Source organism: Rhamphochromis sp. 'chilingali', assembly GCF_963969265.1.
Source record: "Rhamphochromis sp. 'chilingali' genome assembly, chromosome: 5".
Lineage (NCBI taxonomy): Eukaryota > Metazoa > Chordata > Actinopteri > Cichliformes > Cichlidae > Rhamphochromis > Rhamphochromis sp. 'chilingali'.
This window is the reverse complement of record NC_137932.1, coordinates 3,676,246-3,700,771: the sequence shown is the minus strand read 5'-3', so window position 1 is coordinate 3,700,771 and position 24,526 is coordinate 3,676,246. Positions and strand designations below refer to the sequence as shown.

The 24,526-nt window shown below is 43.6% G+C and overlaps 1 protein-coding gene across 3 annotated transcripts in view; it reads left to right on the top strand.

The window, feature by feature from the left end:
* Positions 1-24,526, top strand: part of runx2b (RUNX family transcription factor 2b) — a 40,805-nt gene that overhangs the window by 5,757 nt on the left and 10,522 nt on the right. For 2 of the 3 annotated variants that reach the window (XM_080882991.1, XM_080882989.1), the window contains exons 3-5: positions 12,850-13,112; positions 14,449-14,605; positions 16,933-17,037. In XM_080882991.1, the coding sequence (XP_080739117.1) occupies positions 12,850-13,112; positions 14,449-14,605; positions 16,933-17,037 (525 nt within the window). Of the gene's footprint in view, positions 1-11,623; positions 11,750-12,849; positions 13,113-14,448; positions 14,606-16,932; positions 17,038-24,526 lie in introns of those variants that run through there. The other variant, XM_080882990.1, reaches the window with a different exon arrangement.

Here is a 24,526-nt window from a genome sequence, read left to right as displayed (position 1 = left end):
AATATGGAGTGTTGAGCCTCCTGGATGTTTGGGTTCAGCGTGTAACGATGTGAGTGAGAGCGTGGCCACAGCATCTACACAAGGCCTTACCTGTTCTTCCCCGTGCCGGAGAAAAGGGCAGGTTTTTTGGCTTGTTAGTTTAATCTTAAAGGAATGCGGTATCCCCTCCGACTCAGGCCAGACTCCTAAATATATAACCTTACTTTCCAGCACTAATGCACTGAAGCAATTCTGATTATTTAGTTGGTGTAACCTCTAACGCGTAGGAGTGTCAACACAGACAGTCGGGATTGTGCTCAGTTTTTGAGGAGAAGGTGAAGAAGATGAGCAAAGGAGCATCAAAGAGGGCTGAGCTGACATCAGTGGAGCACCTTGTTACAACGTGTCCAGACATCAGTATCAGCGCTGACTTTCTCTCAAGTATTTTCCTTTTATCGCATAGCACTCTTATAAAAAACATTTAGGGACAAATTTGGTAACTTAAACAGACGTTTGGCATGTAGCAAAGTCGCTGAATAATGGCAGGTGGGTTTTGTAGTTTCTATTGTGCGTGCACATTAAAGGTGTGTGTGTGTGACAGGAGGATCTGTCTGCTTGATTAATGCTCTCGCTCAAACTGGCACCTGGAACCAATCCCCCCCTTCTGCCGCCCCCATGTGCACCGTGTGTGTGCATTCCACACAGTGGGACTTTAGAGGGACTGAGGGTGGGCGTTGAGCTGGAGGCGCAGATGGGACCGGGGGACTTGGAGCGGAAGAAAAGAAAGGTGTGCAGAGGAGGGAACAATAGACGGACGTGCATTGGAGGGTATAAGGGTGTCATTAATAGTGCACAGGCCCCATCTCCTAATTTGCTCAAATTACCTGCCCACACAGTGGGCCCCCTCTGCCAGTGCTGAGGTGTGAATACAACAGATCAAATACACCTGAAAATCAGAGAGCCCACCCACTCAGCGACGCCCACGCGAGGCTTTTAAGGTGGCCTGACAACTCTCGGTGCCTGTGCGTGGAAGAGAAGGGTCAAATGTTTACTCTTTCACGTTTCAGAAGGGAGTAAAAAGTGAGAAAATTAGAGAGAAAGAAGAAGACATTCGGAGGAAGAAAAAGAGTAAATGAGACTGGGATATGATACAAAAGGAAGGATCAGTTTGCACTCAAGAGGCAAGTACAAAATTGACTCGTACAAACCACCTCCCATATGGCACTGTGGGGGCGGCTATTTACCCTCATTTACCTTCATCCCTTCCTCCTTCTGCTTCTCCTTAAGTCGTCCCTTTATCCTTCCCCTCCCACCCACGCTTTCAGGAAAAGGTTGATGACAAACGTGATGGGCGGCGATGCTTTGGTCACCACAGTAATCAGAGTCACCAGCACCGTACCACCTGTGGCACACACAAGCTGGCATGGAGACTTATTCAGATGTGTGCAGAGACACTGAAATTAAATATCCCCCCGAGACACAAAAGGAGGCCCGGAGAGTGTGTGTAGGTGTGTGCAGTGGGCTGCAAGCCTTTGAACTTCGAGTAGTGTGTGTAGCTGATATTGACAAGTCCCCGGGGGGAGACGAGGGAAGCTAGAAAAAGGTAGCTCTCATTTGTAAAGTGGCCTCCAGAGAGAAAGAGAGGAAAAAAAATACTCCTCAGCTCCCCCACCCCCACTGCTAGGATTTATTAGGAGTGTAGTATAGATAATATACTTACGCCTAAGGCAACCTATGAAGTACCTGTTCACTTCCTGTTAATCTGCGTGCACGTTGGAAGCTATTTGCTCGTCACACATCGCTTTGAAACTGATGACTGGTCGCTCGTGGACATTGCAGGCGGCAGTTGCCTAGGTGACCGTTTAATGTATATGTATATGTTATTCAATGGTATTCTTCACTTTTACTGGTAGTCACCTGGAAGTTGAGAAAAGTTTAGCTTGGGTCCTGCCCACCTTCCAGCACCTGTGGGGGGTTTTTCGCCCAAAGTCGCTTCACGTTCGATTCTTTGGTCGCCGCATCGCAACCGACTGCTTTCAGTACTCATGGAGCGTCAGCGCCATTATGCAGAAACTGACCGTAGTTAGAGGGCGCTCGCGAGAGTGTCCTCAACTGACTAGAACAAATGAAGCCAAAATATATATACACCTGCTTTTAAACCAAAAAGCTCCAATTGGATTAAAGTTTTTATAAATACATTTACATTTAAAGTCAGTTTAATGCCTGATTAAGACGTTACAATACTGAATTTTGCCAATATTTTTTTTCCGCATTCTGCTAATATATGCTGATTACCAAGTTAAAACCCACGGGTTCCACCTCCGTTAAACGAACCAGTTTTCAAAGAGTTTCCACAGCGTTTAGTTACATCAGTACACGAACTTGCACAAGGAGCAGCGAGCGTGGCGTTCGAAATCGATGTTACCAGGTGGCTGTTGCTAGAAACTCACTGGCGTCGCTTGTTTTGTGCATGAGATCGAGATTGCAAATTGTTTAATTTTTGTTCTGGTTACAAGTGACAAAAAGTGACTTTTTTTTTCTCCACAATTACCAGTTTTCCCCTTGGAACAGCGATGACCTGTGTAGAAGTACGCGGTGTGTATATATTTGATTTATAAATAATTAAATGATTTAAAGGTCCAAACCAAAATCATGTATAATTACTACATTTCAGCTGGGCATTCAGCAATTCACAGAGTTTGTAAGTTGTATTTAGAAGTAAGAGATAAGAGAAATAAATTAAGTCTCAGATCCAAGTCTCTGTCTAATGATATTTATTACTAAGTGCAAGATCTCATAATCATATATCATAAGTGTATGATCACTTATTACATTTTAATCTTTGTCTCATAAATGCTAAAAATGATAAAGTGGAACTACTCAGGTTTTCTGTCTTATAGTTTCTCAGACTTTCTAAAGTCTGTGTGACTCTTGCTTGTGGAAAAAAAGCAAAGGTGGGAAAGTTTCGAACAATTTCTGCTGGAACAGCAGTGCAGAAATCCCCTACGTTACATTTCAGGTTGTTTCAAAGGACTTTCCTGTGACATCTTTTTGAGAACATAGCTGCTGTGTTTACGTTGATCCCTGAGCTGTTCCAGTTTACACACATTCAATCCGATCACGGCGCTCCGACAAGCAGCGGCGTCTGATCAAAGTCTATATACATACATGGTGTCTGATCCTCACCGGAGCAGGCTCGAATCCTGTCACTCACCCAGACAGCTGCTCCCTTACAGTCGTCTGTAGTTCATTTTGTTGTCGCAGTTAAAAGTTTTCCTTCAGCTGTTGCTCTGTTCAGCCCGTTTGGTGTCTTTCCCCAAAGGAAACAGACCAATAACAGGCCTTTTCCACTTCACTTCTCCTGATGCTGAACGAGCAAAGGAGGATCCCAGAGGAGCTGGAATATTTTATTAGAGTGATATTAGAGTGTGTGTGTGTGTGTGTGTGTGTGTGCATGCGTGTGAAAGAAAACAGCTCACACAGGGAGCAAAGACAATTCAAAGTTACAGCTAAATGACAGGCTGGGAGCTCTGGTCTTTTGAATTGCATTGTTTTCTTTTTATTCCTGCTTTGGAGGAGGGTTGGTGGGGGTGAAAAAAGCCCAAATGGGACACAAAGCGAGCAGTTTAGTCTCAGGAGAATTACCCTCAGCACAAACAAAAATAGCAGTCATTTTTTGCTGACAAACCCTTTTTAATGCAAGGGTGCTTTTTTAGCAAAGTTTGGCTCTTTTTTTGTTTTCTTATTTATGACAAAGCTGCCATTTCAGAATAGAAGGAGTAGTGAATGTATATTCTTGCATTGATTTACTGTAGCTTTAAGATGCACGAGGAAGAAAGGACAGGGAGGGTTGTTGAAAGTTCTTCAGCTTAGTCGGGGCCCTGGTTCTTTGAAAAATAAGCACAGTGGGAATTTTGAGGAAACTGATCATTCACATAGCATTTATAACGCTCACACACGACCTGTTCACGGACCTATTCTTGTCACTTTCACATGAATTCTTCATTACGCACAGAATTACACCTCCACACTTTTTTTATGCACACACCACCAGACAGATACGCCCTTTTCCTGCAGGACCCTGCAGATGCAGCAGAAACAGTAGAGTTGGTCTCTCTGGTAAACAAACAGTGAGAGGCTGCTGGGAGTCTTCACTGGGCCTCCAAATTATAGTCTGGTTAACCAGAGTCTCCGAGCCAGCCCGTTTACTGCTACACACATGCACGCATAAGGTACACACACATGCACATGAGCACATGTGCACATGACCTATGCACACTAAAGGCATTATAGAAGCACACTTTAAAGCCCATATACAATCAGGTTCTAATGGGAGCTTGTCTGTGCTACAGTTGAGCTAAGGGTAAAAGGTTTTATAGACATAAGAGAGGCTGAAAGGGAAGCACACCCTAAGGGCTCATAATAAATATTACCCAATCATCAGGCTCACAGTGTGAGGCTATTACTGATGAAAAAGAATCCCTTGCAATGTAAACACAGGCTTAATGTTTACAGCTTCTAACCCTGTGTATCACTTTTATGATTCTAAGGTTTTCTTTCCTTCTGCAAGTTGGTTTGTGTAACCTGAAGTATGCTTCGAGGAGCCTTATGATAAGGCCCTGTGTTTTGTAGATATTCGATGTGAATGTATACGTTTGCCTTCTTAGTAGGAGCAGTGCAAAAACAGGGTTTCATTTGTGATAGGCTTCCATAAAACGTATCTGAGTGAGAGGAGCTTCTTTAATTGCCTGTAAATGAGTTCTGCAACTACTGGGGACAGTTTTAAGCCTCTTGAGGATGCAAGAGTGTATCAGGGTGATCTATGGTGCCATAAAATCCGGTTCAAATATTTAAGCTGATCAGTTCTCTCAAAATTATTCGCCGTAAATCTCGTGTTTCCAGAGTGACAGCGTATTCCGAGCGGACAATTTAATTGTCAGTTCGAAACCACATCCCAGCAGCCCCGTTGCCAGAGAGAGATTTTTTTTATAAGTGTGTGACGTTCACATTCTCAGCTTTGCCATAATGCAACACCGCAGAATAGATTGTGTTTGAAGGACAGTGTTTCACAATGTGATTGATGCTCCCTGTGGGACCCAGCAGTTGATGAGACTCTGTTTAGGACTCGAGTTAGGCGCTATAAGGCTGGCGTCATCAGAGTCTCAGCTTGGGGAAGAGAAGTCCTCGTCCTGGAATAACAGGCAACGTTTCTGAGTGTATGTGGAAAATACAGGGTCACAGGTCGAATAATCAGACAATAGTCGTTTATCTTCTGGTAAATTTCCCTTTGCTTTGATGATGCTTTCTTTCGCTGAACCCTTTTTTCCGAAGATGACTGGAATTGATTTTGTCTAAGGACATCTCAGGCTGGAAGCTATGAAAGTGAACTCCATCCACCCGGCTCTTTTTCTCCGCACCCCCACCTCTCTGTGACTCATTTCTGACCAGTAGCCTAATAGTCTCGGTGTAATTATAGGCTAAGGTTTTAGGCAAAAGCCAATCTCTGAGTGAGCTGCATCAGCCGTGACAGATTCAACTTAACTCTTTAAGTCATTTAGCAACATCTCATCCTACACGTCAAAAGCCAAGGCGTCCCGGGGCCATTTTGACATCTGAATGGTTTGGAATTTAAACTGGTGTGTACTGCTCCAGGTTGTGGAGTTCAGACTCAGTGTTTTGGAGCTGCTCCGAGCTGGACTGCGATCAGGAAGAGATCAGGAAAAAAAAGCGAGATCCAAACACTCTCGACGCACACCGACTGCAGTGGCTTGCTCGCGCTGCCTGCCCATTACTGTTGTTTTCATTTTCTCTTTATCTGATTGGCTATTGTCTTGGCACTGGACATATTCACTTGACTGACAGTTTTGATGTCGATTATCTCCCAAAAAGGAGGAAGCGAATTGATGCCAGAACTTCGTCCTAAGCTTTTCTACACGAGCTTTAAAAGTCCATCCATGACAGCCAAGCAAAATAAACGGTATATTTAATACAAATTCTAAAGCTCCCAAACAAGAAATGTATATGGGACATATCCAGGCGTGGGCTTACTCGATCTATGGCTAGATGTTTATGTCTGTGTGCAATTGAGCATCCATGACAGAATTTTCCCCCCTCCATCTGGACCTCTTCTACACCCCCGTACCTCAATTTGGACCCAGTTCCCTTGGACATTCCTCCACCCCACCTCTGTGTATATACATACATGCATACATCCTCCTGTCTCCTTCCTTTTCCTCCCCTGTTTCCAGCCACTGCCTTTCCATCCTTACCTTCCTCTACACTCAGCTGAAAGGGTGGAAATGGGCAAGTGATAGCCAATACCCCCCCTGCGAGTGCTAGTCTGGGCTGCAGGCTGTTTGCCTCTTGCCATGAAGTCACTCTATCTATCTCGCCTGTGCGTCCATACCTCACATAAATCATCCTCAATCGTGCTACACGGACGGGGAGAACAGAGAGAAATCTCCCCCTGTAAATCTGGTATTAGTTTTACCTCGCATAATGAACACAGGGCTAAACGGCCTGGATACATGAGAACAGCATGTCTTGCAGATGTACTATAAATATTTTGATACTAGCCGGCTAGTTTGCAGAGGGGAAGTAGACCAGTGAAATACACAGAGGAAGGGAAAAGTGTAAAGTGGAATGTTGGCCTAGCCCGAGTGTCTGTATTGTCTTTAGCACCTACAGAAGGTCCCGGTCCAAGAAAAACGCTCTTTACAGGGTTCCTGTTCCCAGCAGTGGTCCAGTACCACTCCTGGATACGCTGCGTTGCCTTCAAGCCAATCTGTCAAACTGGTCTCCAAGGAGAGGGGCTCATTGTTTGATTAATAGCAGGATCAGACCTGATTGAGTGATAGACGGTTTAAAGGGGAAACCAGCACAGCTTTAAGGACATTCTGGGACCAAGTCTGGGAAAAGCTGCTCCAGCTAGAGTTTGATTGGTGAAACGGCTGAATTAAAGTGAAAGACTAATAATAGCATAGCTAATGATACACAAGCTGCATGGCGAGGGGTTGCCCAGATATGCTTGATGGCTTTGAGAGTGTTCTTTTGCAAGCAATGTAAAGACAAACTGTGAAATGCCTACAAACACTTGCATGTAAAAGTGGAAAAACTGAAGTACCCCTTTTTGGCATGTTTTTGGCTTCAGCCACAGGCACTGTCACCCTACCCCATCAAAGAGCCAAACACCCACCCACACACACGCACATACAGAAAACCTACAAATACAGTCTTCCACATGCACGGTTTAAGCGAAGTGACAGCAGGTGGTGTGTGACACGTCAACATCTGAAGGTTCCCTGGCAGACGCAGAAAGAGTTCTCAGCTCTGCGCCCCACTCAGATCTATCATTGGGACTCTTTAATGGCAGCCTTCGTCACATATTGCTGCTTTATTTTCTCCTCTCCATCTTCCAGCCCACAGAAGTTCCTTTTTTGTTCCTATTTTTAAGTACAAGTGATCTCAATTAGGGACCTCCGTGAAGGCAGTAGGCGGCAGACAGTCAGAGCAATAAGAGCAGAGAGGAAATTGTCTTTATACCCCTCCCACCCTCCCTCCCTCTTTACCCTCCTGCCACAAGCAGCGAGCAGCCGCCCCCTCCGTGTCTCCATCTCTTTCCACGCTGCTCCGTGCCATTTCAAAAACTGAGCAAAAATATCAGACAACTTTCTGTACCCCTCAGCGAAGCGCATGTATACATATGTAAGACTTCGAGGGCGCAATCGCCGGTCCGGCTTTCTCAGAGTTTAATGTATTTTGGGTTTGCTCTCTGTGAAGGCAGTTGCATAGAGACACGCACAAACACACACTCACACACCACAGAACGTGCTGTCCTCGTCCTAACAGTTTACAGTGATGTCACGGCCTCGATCACAAACAGTCATTAAGGGCTTAGCTATGATCTGGGATCAGCGCTGGGATGTGAGTCGCTGAGGTTGTGTCGATGAGGTCACAAGGAACAAAGTTTCTGTCCGTCGTCATCCTCCTCTGCTGGCTAACTAACCGGCCCACTAGTTTAGTTGGTTCTGCAGCTACATGCCTGTTCTCCGGGTCGGTTTGGTCGATTGGATCGTGTGCTGGATCTCTGGCTGCTTTGTTGCAGAGCCTGGTGGGCTCTCTGATTGGCTTGCTGGCAGGCCATTTGGCTGGTGGCCTGCCAAACATGGAAACATCCCGTTAGAGCTGAAAAAGCCTGGGCCTCGTCACTGCGCTCCTCTAGAAGGCTATAATTAAGTGTCTTGAAAAATGCAGCACTGTGAAATGGAGTCTTAATCCCGAGTCTTAAGTGGCTGTGCTTTTCCTCTTGGATGAGAGTACAGTATATGCTTATGAAGAAGCGAAAGAGTGAGGCTATATGACCGTAATGTTACAAATTATTTTTCTAAGAAAGCTAAAAGTGAGCGTATTTTCATAGTTGGTTGTTTCCTGCTTAAACTGGAAAGTTTACACACATTTCTAGCTGAAACACTGAGCCCTGTGTCTTGTCATCTTCCTTAATGAGGTGTTGTTCACAGCGAGGATACGCGCGCCTCGTAAGTACGTGTCTGAATGCGTCCCTTTGAATGTCAAACAGCGAGGGAGATGTGAAGGTCACAGACGCGCCGGGAGAAGCTTTTGCGCAGTTCGTTTGCTGACAACATTATAGGCGGTGGATGTGTGCACATATTAGCGGTTCACACACTCTTTGTCATTCCAAGTGGGAACGAGAACAGAAACTTTTATTACTCGCTTGATATCTCGACAGGAAAATTAGTCAAGAGAATGTCAGCTAAGTTTGATTTTTATTGAAAACAAATAATTGAAACTGAGCTGCCGAAATACAATATTACCATAAATCATAAAACGCACATCCTGCTCGATGTGCTATACTGTGGTTCCTCACTGTTAGTGACTTCTCCTACTGTGCAGTGACTCCAAGCCAGTGTAACACAGTAGATGAATAATACCAGAGCTGAGAGAGACGATCCAGCTGTGCACCAGGCAAGCAGCAGAACCACTGAAAAGCTAAACGGCTTTATGCTAGATTCATTACTACATCATATGAAATCAGTTTATGCTGAGGAGGATCAGCGGAGTATCCTTAAAAGGCCAATTCTGCCCGAAACCTTCCAGCATTCGCATTTAATCAAAAGTTGTCGGGTTCCTAAAATGTTATTTTGGTAGGCATGGTATGTTCTTTTTTTATTGAACGGATTATTCTGGCACATTAACGCCATCTTTCCGTCACATCTCTGGAACATCAAACGTTTTGAACTTGTGCAGATTTTGCCCAATACCTCTGAATGACAGAGAGCCAGACGGTAAAAAGCCCTCGCGCTGTATGAGTGTGGACCGTATCCTGTAGGGAGCTGGAAGACAGATGCTGGATGTGCAGCGGAGAAGCAAAGCGGAGTCAGATGGGACAAACACTCTTTGATGAGCTGAGCTTGTCAGAGTTTAAAGCACGGCTAGGTAGGGAGGGGGGGGGCTGTTTGGGGCCCTGGGGTTGGGCCGGGAAAATTACGTTGCCTCTGATGGGACAATAACAGAGTGCAGCAAATCTAAATTTAGGCATGATTAGTTTGACTTAGAAAAGTTGGTGAGTTTGTGTAATGTTCTCATTAAAGGGTCTGTTATTCATAGAACGTGCACATTGACAGTTCCACTTCAAATTTAAGTCAGGATTTAAAGTAATAAGGCTGATTTGGCTGATGGCATGAAATTGGCCCCCCTCCTTTAAATTTCCTAAACTAGATTCCACTACAACATTAAGGGTGTTTTCCACATTACTCTACATTTACTCAACGATAAAAAAGCGATATTATCAGAGCTGAAACTTAACTCTGTTGGGATAACCGGCTCCATGGTTCCTGCAAGTCCATGTTTATCACTATTACAGATTTAATTACTACTATTCACATTTATCCATCCATGAATTGTTACATGATCTTTGAGAATGTTGGACAATGTGAACCATATTTCTGGTGTTTGGGGCACACAGAAGGGAAGCGTAACTCAATCACTCGCCCCCCCCCCTCCTCCGTCCACATGACGAGGTGCCAGATGCGTGTCAGTGCTTTCAGACATTATATATATATATTCCTCCCACATCCTCACACTCACACACAACTTAATAGACATGTATATGTGCACACATACTTGCTTGTGAAACTTAAGAACTTGACTTATTTCAAGCGCTCGGGCTGTAGTGTACGGTGAATTACATTATTTCTCTTACAACACTGCAATCTTTAGCAAAGTATATAAAACTGCATCTAACTTTACAACATAAAAACAAGCTACAAAGGCTCTGACTGGATCCAAATAACCCAACAGCTGTGCCTCCCACTTGTCCCATTTATTTTGAAACAGGCCTGGAGTATCAAAGCTCTTTGTCTTAAAGACTCACTGCAATAAAAGCCTGTTTGGGAGCAATGGAAATGGAACACAGAGTGGCAGTACACATGCTGATGTGTGATGTGGCATCCAGAAAAGTCTCATTGGGAGACCGATGGGTAATCAGGGCTGAGGGTGGGGTGGGTGATGAGTGCCGGCTGAGATATAGAGGCTCACAGAGGGTAAATGATGCCCTCTACAGTAGACACAAGAGGGACAAGCTAAGTAGGCCCTCTCACTGTTTTCAGTGCAGCAGGCATAAAGAGTATGTCAGCCATAAAAGTTAAAGTGTGATTTTTATTTATTTTAATTTATTTGTTCTGTTTTGTTATGATGTAAGGATGTATGTAGCACTTTTTGTTTTGTTTTTTAAAAAAAATAAGGCTTTTAAAAAATGCATGATTTTTATGTCATGAGTTGCAGATCTACTATTTTTGTTGTGTTAAATATTCTTGAGAATTATTTTCATTCATTTTCTGAGTTTCAAAAAACAGCAGCTGCGGAAATAAAAACCGCAAGTGCCGAAAAATCAACTGAAGGTTTCAGCATTTCTAAAGCTGAAAAGTGGCTCCTGTGAGAGTTCCTCTGTTGTAAATTACCGGGTTATCTTTAAGGATGCATACATGTGTAAGCAGTGTTTTGCTGTTGGCTGACATTGAGCTGGTTTTTACAATTTGATACACTGTTGGCTAAATTTACAGCCGTTCGGCGTTTTTGTGTCTCACACATTCTGCAATTAAATAAGAAAACGGGTTAAATAATGTAGTGTTGTAGTAAAGTACAATAAGTGTGTCAAAGTAGGAAATAAAAGCTGCGTCAAATGGACTACTCGGTATGTGATCTCGTTTTGAAATATGCAAATACATTTTAAGTTGTGCGTAATTACGCAAGGAGTCTCATTTTGGTGCTGCTTATATAGATAGATCGTTTATTTTCGGTCTATGTGTAATAAAACGACCGTGTAATAGATTTAACAAGTTGTATGAGGCACAGAAACTGTTGAAGTTGGATTTTCCATAAATGCCTTTCCCAAACGCGCAGTCGGTTCACAGGGCGGCCACGTGGATGGATAAACATAAATTAAAGCCCCTGTAAAGTAGAATACCTGTACACCTGCACAACAGCTCTCCCCTGTGACCGAGTGAAACTCTACCCCTGCGCCTCTACCTGACTCACCGCTCTCCGGTGACTCACTCACTCCTATACCTTATGGAGTGTAACTCGCTTCTCGCCGCGGCTCGGCTCTCTCTGAACGCGTCTGTGAGCCGTTTACGGTCAGGACACGGCGGTAACACTACACGGTCTGATGGACTGATGTGCGCGTTGCTGACTGAAAATGAGCACCTCCGCTGTTAGGAGCGCGCTGATGGTCCAGGGGAGCGGTAACATGTCGGTACGTACGGTATAGGCTGTGAGCAAACTTTGAAATGTAGGTAAGAGACAGGCGTGAAACGCAGCTCCACGTGTCTTTCATGAAGTTATGGCCATTTACAGGGAGATCTGTCCGGCAGTCTATATAGGCGTGATAGATTATGGCGGAGGGAATGCATCTGACTCCAGACACCACGTGTTGGAGTCGCATCAGCGCAATAATTGCTGGGCGCTCGAGCTATATAAACCACAAAAAGCCTGAGCACGGGAAACCCCGGCCTCCAAACACTAACCGCATTTACGGCTACAAAACCGGGATTCGTTTTTCCGCCTCCTTCATCTCACCGGCGATAGTTTTTTTTTCTCTTCAAACGTCTTTAAACCTTTTTTTTAAACCCTACACAAAATCAGCGGCACGGCCGGAAGACTTAACAGAAAAATATGTTGAATTTGCAGGCGTCGCGGGATTGTAAATAACCCTGTAAAGTATTGTTAAAGCTTATCCCTTTGACTTTGAAAGGTTTTTTTGTGTGTACATAGCCTGCGGACTTTCAGAAAGCCTTTCAGTTTGGCACAAAGACTTCAATGACGCACCTGGAGCTGCGCTTTGACTTTTCACTAAAGGGAGACAGACAAAAAACTTTTCGTTTTTTGAGCATCTGGGTCTGCTGTTCCATTTTAGACGTGCTTTTTTTGTAATTGTATAGCCTATTACGAGCTCGGACATTTATTTGATGTTATTTATATCCGCACATGAGCAACTACGCCAGCGTTATGGCACATGGACTCTTCCACCGAGGAGTTTGAAAAAGAAAGAAAGAAAAAAAAGAACTTGTCATTTAAAGCATCATCAACTTTTTTAAGGGTTGTTTTTCTTGCTGGAGAAGTCTATTTTATGTCGTTTGAAGGCGACCACTAAAGTTTGTAGTGGAGAGGGTTTTGAAACGCGGTGTGCGCTCACTCGAGTCCCATTTTCCATTGGCAGGCGCGCTGAGGTTCAGCGAGCAGCGGCGCACGCTCCTGAGTTTCTCCCTGTGTGAGAGAGAGAAAGAAAGAGAGCAGCCGGAGAGCCTTTGGTGCCTTTTCTGATAATCCACGCTGTTGTGATGCGAATTCCCGTAGATCCCAGCGCCAGTCGGAGGTTCAGTCCGCCGTCCAGTAGCCTCCAGCCGGTCCCAGGAAAGATGAACGATGTGAGCTCTCCAGCCGGGCAGCCGGACGCAGCGGCGGCGGTGCCAAGACTGCGCCCCCACGAAAACCGCAGTATGGCCGAGATCATCGCGGACCACCCGGCCGAGCTAGTGAGGACCGACAGCCCCAACTTTCTCTGCTCGGTCCTGCCCTCCCACTGGCGGTGCAACAAGACTCTACCCGTCGCTTTTAAGGTGAGTCCCGACTCAGCGCTGCGCTGCTGAACGAATAAAGCGACTTTTGATGGCTATCATGGCTCACTGCAAGAAAAAAAAAAACTACTAATTGAAGCCCAAAGCTGATTTTGAACAACAATAAACGCGTCATCTTTCTCTGAAGACATTTTAACAACGTTAGATGAGGAGAAGTTCAGATTTTTAAAAACCTTCTCTCACTCGATTATTTACCTCTTTATCTCTTAAGCTTTTTCTTTGAGTTTCCAAGCCTTAATGGCTATTAATGTAAACATGCAGAATCCGGAAGTTATTACTGTGACATTAAAAATAAATTATAGTCAGGAAATGCATAAAAAAATAATATTATTGAAGTTTAAGGGCATTAGTCTGACGGTTTTAATTGTAGGAAAATGAGTCAGCGTCTGGAAGAAAGGAGCCACATGTGCATATTGTTTTCATCTTGCGTTTAAAATAAATCATTATAATATTTATTTCCGAGAATCAGAAAATGTTGTGAATTAGTTTAATACAATATACAAGCCTTTTAAAGCAACTTCCCATCCAGTGAAATAAGCAACAAAGACTTCATTGTATTGGATATTTCTCTTTTTTGACAATTTGCATCAAATGTGAAAATTATTTAATAAACATTACAGCATGTTGTCTACATTTAGTTAGTCTGTACATTTTCATTTTCCTCAAGCTTTTAATACTCCGAATCAGAAAAATATATTTCTAATGCTCCAAAGAATAATGCTTTTGTGTATTTGGCCTATTTTTGTTCCTTTTTTTCTCTTTGTTTTTGGCTTGCATGATATTGCAAAGAAAAGCCTCTGTTAATTACTTGACAGGTATTATTTAAACGGCAGATCAAAGACACTCTCAAGTGGAAATTTGTAGCTACAGCCAAATCAAATGTGACACTTTTTAAATATAAGTGTTATTTAACCGTTCTTATAACTACAGCTCTGTAATTATTCCACTTCTGTGGCCTTACTTATCCTCTTTCATCTGCATCCAAGAATCTAAATGATAACACGAGGCCTTGGCGCTTTTGTTTTGAAAGACTGCATTTTACATGATTCAACTAAGGACATTCATCATGATATCAGGCTGCTTCGAGGCATTAAAATTAAATCCATTTATCAACCTAATTTGTAGGAGGATGGCAGGATGTAAAATGATGAGTCTAGACAAGCTTTGAATAGTCAAAACTGAGAAGACGATAATGTTTTTGTTTTCCCACAGCTTCTGATATTTAAAGTAAAATCTTTCCCCCCACAGGAGCAGTGGAATATAATGTAGCTTACGTCAGATTGAAAATTTGAAAGGAGAACTTTTGTGCTTCTAACAGGTGGTAGCCCTGGGAGATATACCTGATGGGACCGTTGTCACCGTAATGGCGGGCAACGATGAGAACTACTCCGCCGAGCTGCGGAACGCCTCAGGTGTGATGAAGAACCAAGTAGCACGTTTCAATGACCTCCGTTTTGTGGGCCGCAGCGGCAGAGGTGAGGCCTGGAACTTTCTCTGTGCTCCTTTCACTACAACACAGTAGTAGCTATTAGGTTCAGTGGTGTGGATTAGTGGCCACATTCACTACGTGGCAACCACATAATGATCTCTCTGACTCCAGACTCAAATCCCACCACCCATCTCGCAGAGCCCGAGTGGTGAAGCGTGTTGCTCCCCCCTTTCTTTCCCTTGAAACGATACTTCTCGATATGTTTTTCTATCCTTTAATCCAGACGAGTTGCTTTTTCGTACTTGTGATTTTTAGATTGAGAAACAAACTGTGCAAAGATAGAAATGCGCAGCTCTCCAGTGTCAGCCACATTAAAAAGCGAGAATCTGATAACAAGAAATACTTATCAAACTCACAGGCTTTTTTTTTTTTCTTCCTTTTCACCTGATATGACCCAGCTCAGTTCAGGCTCATAAACATGTTGGGTGGTGCTGCAGCTCTACGGCTGATCACTCTCTGCGCATATCTTCACGCTGTCAGGCAGAGAAGCGCGCCTATTAAGTCCAATGGCATTCTTCAAATGTTTGGCATCACGAAAGTGACTATTTGCATCATTTACTGTCATGTCGGTAAATCATGTACGTTTGGGTCTCCTGATGTGCTCTTGCACTCGCCGTGCTTTCTGTAACTATTTTATTTTTTGTACAAATCTCACAGAAAAAAAGTCGCCTGTCGTAAGTTGATGGTGATAAGTGCTGTCAGCAGCTCCACCAGCAACTTTTCCTCCCGGTTTCCTTCTCTGTTGTAGCTGTCAAAAAGGGGAGGAAGCAGAGCAGTCAGGAGGGCCGAGGAGTGACAGAGTTTTAAGAGGAGACAACGAGGCATTTGGGTTTGACCTGTTGCCACAGAGACCTTGCGTGCGTCCCTTTGCTGTAACAAAGAATCTAGTAACAGGAAGTGACATAGGAGCCAGGGGAGATCAGACTACGAGGTGTCTGAAATGAATACCCTGCAATGACAGATAAGTACAAGCGAAGTGAACTGATAGGATGTTAGATAGCTGAAAGTCATGCACGGGAGAATAAGAGAGAGAGAACAAAGATGCACAAGGATTGATGGTTACAGGGCTGACGTGGTGCCTCTGTATGATGATAGCACAGATGCACAGGACGGCTAGTTCAGAGGTCTCAGATATCGCTGATAACATCATTAAAATTAATAGCGTCATAGCGTACAACCTTACCTTGACAGGAAGCACGAACAGGATCACAATTAAGAGATGACAGCAGCTTTAACAGCAGTGAAGCAGGAACACAATGCACAAGATGCCCCACTGTATCATAGATCATCAGTATGTGTCACTTTATTTATATGTAACAATATATCAACAAAGTCAAAGGTCCGTACCAGTATTTTGGTGATGTACCGGTGCATCCTTAGTATCCACTGTGTTGAGCTAGTGATATCATTTGTTTATCCTTACTGTCAGCTAATAATTTCAACTCTTAACCCTAGCTAGCATTAGTTTATGTGTTCCAGTTATTTAGAAATTCCTTTTAGTTGCTATTTTCTACAGTTTATCCATGAATTGTGGTCAATTTTTATGTTGAAACTGTTCACAACCACTTAAGTCATTAATTGATTGCAATCATAGAGTTAATCTTTCCAAATACCACACCTGATATCGTTGAAGTAACCCTCTGGGGTTCTTGGTCGGGAACACCCACATGCACCTTGAAACGGGTATGAGGGACGCCTGTTGCATCTCCTCTGTCTGACTGCTATCTGATCTTTGAAAAGCATGTTTACACTTAGCTGGGGCTCAGAATGGAAGAGGGGATGGCACACACAGGTGTATGGATGAATAGACAGGGGCTCGGATGAGTTGCTACCCCCGCTTCCTGTTTCCAACGTGTAGCCATGGTTACTCATTGCATCTGCATACCTCAGATATTACTGTTCCTGCTGACTTGGCTGTTGGACTCTGATTCATAGCATTCCTCATCCATGCACATAGGGACGCATACACTTGCACAGACAAACACTCAACCCCAAGGCAGCAACTGCTGGGGATTATCGAGAAAGGAAGTGACTATTAAAATGCCTCTCGCCCACTCACAAAGCATTAGAAATTCTGGATAACACGATACTGGCTCCTGCAGTCAGTCTTCCATTTAGACTCTGCCAAAGGACCTAAATAGACCCTCTCAAACAGCCAATGTTGTCTGTTGTTAATCCTCTCGAAGTCGTTTCTTCCCCAGTTTGTATTGGCTATTATGTGATCACAACCACACTTGTGACTTGGGGATGTTGTAGAGATGAATACTAGCCATTGTCTCAATTGTCATTTGATGTTGCTTGATGTCACTACAGGCAAGAGCTTCACTCTGACAATCACAGTATTCACCAACCCGCCACAAGTGGCCACTTACCACCGAGCCATAAAGGTCACCGTGGACGGACCTCGTGAGCCCAGGAGTGAGTACCAATGCACGCACAAGCAGTACAGTATGAAAATAAGTGCACACACACAAGGAAGCATCCTAAGTCTTCTTTCAATTTGCCAATTTGCAAGCTTTCAAATATGGGATTCTACTTTTTCATTAGAATAAGTAGAATCCCATCGTGTTATGTGGGATCAGATTCTAGCTCATATATGTGATGATGATAATATCAGGGAGCTAACTGTGGAAAATACTTCTCAACTTTTACATAGTTCTTCACCTATTCTTGATATGCAAACTCAGTGGAGTGCCCTTTAACTGAGCTATGTGTCCAGCCAGCAAACAGAGTCGAACGTCCGGCTTAAATGATGACACTAATAAAACGAGGAAATTAACAAAAAAGAAAAGGTTTACAGGAAAAGGTTCTAAATTGTGTTAATTAGCAATCACTTAAAGACTTCTCACAAAGCAGTCTAGCCTCCCATGTGACACTTTGAGAGACAGAAGAGAAATAAAATGTGAGGCAACGTATTCCTCAGAGGGTACGCGGGGTAGCAGAGTGCTAGCATCAGCTCATTTTAATGGGCCATATAAAAACAACTGAGGAGGGAAAAAAAAACTTTACTATAGCCAACAGTGCCAACTGGTCTGGCATGCAGCTGTTTCCACAACCCTCCTCCCTATTCATAAAAAAAAAAGCATATTCTCATCTCATGGCGTCTCAATGAACAATATCACATCGCAAACAACTCACCCCGCCTGTCCTGTCACATATGGCACCAGGACACACAGAGACACAGAGGAGCCAGGAGACACTAGGATTAGTACCACCATCAGTCTCTCGTTGTAGGAAACCTGCCTGTGGTGCCAAAAAATGCCTCACACACTCGACATTCAGCGCTCATCAACATGCGCCCTGAAACAAAGGCATATGCTTGTCCTCAAACGCACATGTACTCACGCTCACGCCCACTTTTCCCCACCATCCGTTCTCGCTCTCGAGCCATCTTGTTTGATCAAAAGCATTTCCTGTGCATCTGCTGTCCCACCCCCCCGGATGACTTTCAAACAAGTCCTGTTATTTGGTGGCGAGCAGATGGGAGTCGGAAGTGAATTTGTTTAGAAAAGCTCGGTGCGGCCTCAGCAGAGCTGCCGTCTTAGATTTGTGTCCAGAAGCCTGAACACACGAGAAGCGAGTCTTTAAGCTAGAGACCTGATCAGGTGAGGGTACACTGGCACAAGACTTCACTCTCACAGGCATTGTTTTTTCTTCTATTTAGCCTGAGTAAAAAAAACATAAAGCTAGAGTTTGCATGTTCCAACTTCAGTCTCAGGACAGTAATTTAAGCAATAAAGACTATGTCATCATGCATAACCCCTGAACTTCTTTCCTTTGCTGCTAAGTGGTCAGAATTACAGTGGTGGTGTAATTTACCCAGAAACTACAGCCAGAACACGTCTCCCTCTCAGGGGTCATTAAGTCGAGGTCGGAGGGTGGCAAAACACACATGTGCCCTCTCCACAGAGCCTCCCCCTCCTCCAGGTTTTCAGCGCAGAGACTCTGAGCTGAGAGCAGTGACTGTCTCCAAAACTGTGATTCTATCTGTGAACGCTTCATTGAGACGCTGGGAGGGGGTATGGGGGGGCTTTGTTGGCCATTACGGCTCTATTTTGTGTTAAACGAGTGGATAATTAGGAGGCCTGTGGTATAGCCAGGCCCCACCAGGGAGGGTTGCACTCAGAGATGGAACAGTAGGCTATCTTAAAGTTGACATACACTAGCCCTTTGTGGCCCTCCTCTTTGAAAACACTGTGGGGCATTTTTTGTTTGTTTGTTTTCCTCCTGGAAAATAAGTTGACAATAGCAGAAGATTTCAGCCGGTTCCTGACATAAAAGTTCAAATGTCCAAATATTCTTTATGCTTCTGTTAACTTTTTTTCTAACCGTATAATTGCTTGCCTGGTTGTGGGTGTCTCATTCAGGAAGTAGATTTTGTGTTAACTTGTTTGATGCTCCTTATGGTAGCCATATGAGTGTTCCTGAGGGATGTCATTTTCCCAGCGCTCCCTTGTCTAATATCAGTAGGACCACCCCTGTGACTCAGTAAGGCACACATCTCTGAACTGTGGACCCGAGCCTTAGTTAATTAATTGCGTGGTCGGTGACGAAAATCAGCGAGGCCCAAGTATAAAGATCTGTGGTATAATTTTCCTCAGAGGTTTACAGTGTGCGTGTGTGTGTGTGTGTGTGTGTGTGTGTGTGTGTGTGTGTGTGTGTGTGTGTGTGTGTGTGTGTGTGTGTGTGTGTGCGTGTGTGTGTGTGTGTGTGTGTGTATGGTAAGTGGTTAGTCAGGTCCCTCTGGCCACTGTGTCATTAGCGGGAGGCTAACTTGGTTTTTGTGGCTCGTATTGTGCTTAATCGCTTGACAGCTCTTGGTTAACCTGTGGTTTGCCACCGCACAGACGACTCATCGACTGTGTGTATACATGCGCCCGTGTGTGCTCTCACATGCAGATGTGCGTATCCGTTTGCTCACGTGCGTTTCTCGCAGCGCCTGTGTCTGCTGGTGTGCCCCCACATGACATGGTTTGCAGAATGTGTGTTATTGGTGTCATTAGTCTAGTGTAGCCACAGTGCTGATTTGGAGCAGAGCTAATAGGTCTCATTAAATGTCATTTTGAGCTAATAGACAGGGAGTGGTTGTTTAAACCAATATGCTTTTATAGGTGGTTCTGTCTCCTTTCAGCTGCTCCTGACGGTGGCTGTGGCCAGCTGAGACAAACTTCCTGAGTGATAATAGCCGAGCCGTATTAACGCAATATACAAGCCTTTCTGTCCAAACCCACTATTCTCATTATAGTTAATTGATGACAGACAAGCACAGAGGGTGACAAAAACCATTGTGGCATTACACATACTGTGTCTTGCTGTGGCGTAACACGGTGGTTATTTCTCATAACTTGGTGTGTGTGCGCGAATGTTGTGTGTCAGCAGTGGAGGTTAGCGGTCAGGCCCGTCTCTGCACTATGGGGTTTGAAGCCGTATGGTCTCGGGGGTTCTGGGCATGGGGACGGGGTCGTGTTTTGGTTCAGGTTTGGTCAGGGTGTTAACAAGTCTGGTGAAGAAGCCATGGTACTTACAAGCCTGCAGACAATATTAGTGGTTCAGGAGACCTGTCTGCCAAGCCAAACTCGTGCAACACACACACACTCTCACACACACTTAGATGCACAATACTTCCATATGGAGTTATGCTTCTCTATGTACTTGATGATAATAACTTAACTTGCAGCTACTTGGTGCTTTGCAGAGTAAAACTGAAGACAAGAGTGTGTGCATATTTTCAATAATATTATGAAATAAATGATTTTAAAAAACATTTTTACAAATATATATATATATATATATACCCCCAAAACAGGAAAATCAACGCTGGCTTTCCTAACCAGGAATTCCAAAGCTGGGGAGTCCTCACGGCAAAAGTTCCATCATTGTTTTCACAAATCTGGATTAGGAATATCCAGAATAAAAAGCTGCTTACTCTAATATATATAATTTGATTATTTCTCTTGGACAAGATAATCTTCATTAAAACCTCATACGTTTCAGTTTAGCTGGAAAAAGATGACTCAGGACTTTGGCATTAGGAGTGGTGCATGATTGATAGGGAAACAAAAACATGTCACTTAATTTGCAGTGTTACTACTTGGTGAGATTTTGTTGTGGAGCTTATTAAATTAATGAGTTTAAACTGAATGAGTGATACTTAATTTACAGTAAAGAACACGGAGAAAATAACAGCCAACAAAAGAGTTGCTATTTTGTAATAAAATGAACTGACACTTTATTAAAACTGAAAATAAAGCGATCGCAGACACACTCTGACACAGATTTGCTGCTCTTTCATTTTTAGTGGTTTCTTTTCTTTATCACCTTATTGTGATTCCTGTGGGCAGCTTGTGTCAATATTGCTGTGTTGTGAGCTTCTCTGTGATTGGTTCTTGTCTGGCACACTCTCAGCTGGGTTAATACGCAAAATGTAGTGCCTACTGTTGGATATAATGATACAAAAAAATGCCTCCAAACATTTATATATTACACACCTACAAATGCCATTGCAGGGGCTTGTACAGTAAGTGCTAAAGTGCCATTTGCATTAAACCGTTAAATTCAAATGATGTCAGACAGATACCATTTAATATCCTTGAATTATGTTCAGGAATGAAGCCCTCTACGTGTCTGGATTATTGTACCCTTTCAGTTACTGCCTTAAGCAGTAACTGAAGCAGTGTTCTTTTGTTCATCATCCAAGTAATTAAAGAGGATTTCAGAAGATTCACCTATCGGCTACAGCCACACTTGAAACAGCTTTTACAATGGTAGCTGAACAAATAAAAGTCATCCAAACATCAGGAGGGAAAAAAAGGCAATGAAATGAACGATGAACAGAGTAGGAAGGTGGGGAAAAGGGCAGAGGGAAAAAAGAAAAGAAATACTTCAGGCTTTTCTAGAGGCGGCCAGTCACTTGAATGTCTTATGAAGTCCCTTGAAGATGTGCCAAGGCGTCTAAAGAACAAAATAATCCAGTGGGAGGGAGAGACAAAGAAGACAACAGAAGAATGGAGAGCGAGAAAGGGAGGCAGAAGTGAATCATAAGGAGATATAAAGATAACGAGACAGAGTCTGGGTTTGTTTGGCCCCGAGATGCGACAAAAACATCTCAGATGGATTTGTTCTCCCCTGTTCTGAATCAAAAGACGTTAATGCGAGCAGAGAGGTGCAGAAGGAGCCTGTCTGAAAGCCACACATGAGCTAAACTCTGTGTGTGTGTGTGTGCGTTTGGTGGGTGGCGTGTGTGTGCGCGCTGGTGCTCTTTAAACTTTGTACAGTATTGTACAAATGTGTATAAAGTGTGTTTGCATTCAATAAATGTATCGCCTTTGGGAATTTTGTGTGTGCGCGTGTGTGTGTGTGCCCTTCCCTTGCCTGGCTAGCTTCCTCCGGGCTGGAACGCATGGACCACACAGACGGCTGGCAGCGCTCCACGACAGCCTGGCTCCCCCTTTCCCTCTTTCTCCTTCACTCCTTTGCTCGCTGCCTCGTCTCCTACACCTCCTCTCTCCTCTCTTTTTTCACCTCATCATCGTTTCCCTCTTTTCCCCCCTTCAGTTCTGTTTTTATTCTCTGCTCTCTTCTTTTTCTCTTCTCCCCACCTCGTCTCCCTTTATACCAGACCCCCATGGTAGACGTGCGTTTGGCTGTCACCCACTAAGCCACGCTTTGCCAGCTTCAGATTGCAACGTGAAATAATTCATTGTTTCTGACCACTCACAAAAACAACATGGCCACTGTGAAAGCTCCAAATAAAAAAGTGAAATATGGAACCAGCGTATTCATTCATCCAGTTTACTGTTCCACCGTGAGATGACTGACACACACAAACACAGACGGGCTGATTCAACCCAGGCTCCATGAGTATTGGGGGAGAGGTGGGGGGTCTGAATCAGCCCCAGTGATACATTCATCCAGGCTCTCCTGGTGATCATAAACCAGACTGAAGGGCTTAGAGGGCACGATGTGACACCAAATATATAAATTATTCCATTTATTCAGGATTTTCTGTTGCTCTGCATTTTCCTCAGATTTTACTTAGTCAGGCTTGAGGTAGGAGAATTTCCCACTGATGTTTCTGTGGTGACACTTGAAACTTGATAAGTTCGAGGAGGAGGAGGAGCTTTAAATGAACAGATCAGCGTTCTAAAAATACACTTCTTGATAGGCAATGACAGTCGATTCCAGCCTCGGGCGTAGGCTATAGCCAGGAGTAATGATGGTAATCTGGGATCAGTTCAAAATGTCCAGTCCATTGAAATTGCATGCCTCTTTGCTTATCAATTACTTCAAACGGTGCTAGCAAGTTTTTCAGACAGCTGTGCATTACGCAATAATATCAGCTCATTGCAGACTCACACCTGACTCACTTGTAGACTCTTATTTTCCAACTATTCTCAGTGTTTCCAACAGATTTAAGCTGGGAGGATGGGAGGATCCTCCCCCCTCTGGTCTATATGACCCTGCCGCTGCTAGGGAAAGAATTTTATCCAGATATGATTGTTGAAGGATGACCCAGGTCAGTTCAGTTTCTACTTTTCATAAAGCCAGAAACCACCACTGTTTCCAGAGTGAAAACTACAATTATCTAAACAAAAGAGAAGTGAACTTGATTCAGAGAGTCCGGTGACTCGCAGAAACATCCTTGAAATACTCCTACTACGTGTCAAATATTTGCCTGATTGCTGACATCTGAATTCCCTACAAAGGTGTGTCCTGCAGCTTCTTCTTTTGACTTGTTGAATTGTACTTGAGCTGCTGTCTGCGACAGTTATGTTAAGCGCACAATTTGATGGCTTTGGTGTAGCGGTTGTGGCCTACTAACTATTCAGCAGGGGTCCTAACCTGGCCGTCATTGATTGCATCATTCACAGGTTAGAACCTGAAGCTCTAGTCAAGTCATTTTCACATTTTTATTAACTCTCAAATCCAAAAGTTCATAACAGTAATCTGTTACAGTATTCTTGTTAATGCTGTGGTAATATGTCTAAGCTCTGAACTTGTTTGGCTAAGGTTTATAATTATTCTGCAAACATTACAGTGAAAGCAATAACTCAATAACCAGCCTGCTCTAACAGGCTTTAAAGTATATAGGACCACAATGGTTACTAGATTGTTTTTATGGGGGGGAAAACAATAACATCTCCCACACTTATTTTTTTTTACAGATTACACCATGGAATTAGATTTAGTTAAGATTCTTTGCTGTCAAATGTTTTAATTTATGGGGGGGAAAACACCAGGTCCCCTGTTTAGACTGCAGCTACTGTAGGTAGTCTTTGTTCTGCTTTGCTGCGTCGGTGAGTTTACCATTGCAGCAGAGCAGATCTGCTGGTTCTGTTTAGATTGGGCCTCCTGTCATCCTGTCAGACGGAGCCACCCACATCTGAGGATGCGATGAAGAGTAGCTGAATCATATCGAGGGCTGTCATAATAGCAACCCGGCCATAACGCCAGCCAGATATGAGAAGAGCTGGGGTGCGCTAATTAGCAGAGACTGAACTGGCACATCAATAAAATCTGTCTCTAGCTTGGAGACATTATCTAAGATAAGCATAAAGACCTGTGACTGTCACCACCTCCTGCATGCACTAATTATTATATTATATCTTGTTTTTTAATCCGTACAAAATTCGTTAACACTGCACGCAGCCTAGCTTAGCTTAGCTTAGCCTAGCATAGCTGTTTCACCAGTGTCCTGTGTTTGATAAGCTTTGTTGTCTGCCTGTAATTTCATGTGTACATACATTTGCTATAAAAATTCATAAAAAAGGCACAAAATTCTTCAAACATTTCTAATATTTTAACTATTGAAGCTCCTGAAGCTTTTTTAAAAGGACATTGATACACCACACGATGCAAAATCCCTACACAAACCACTATCCGGCTAAAAGAAATGTATACGGTATTT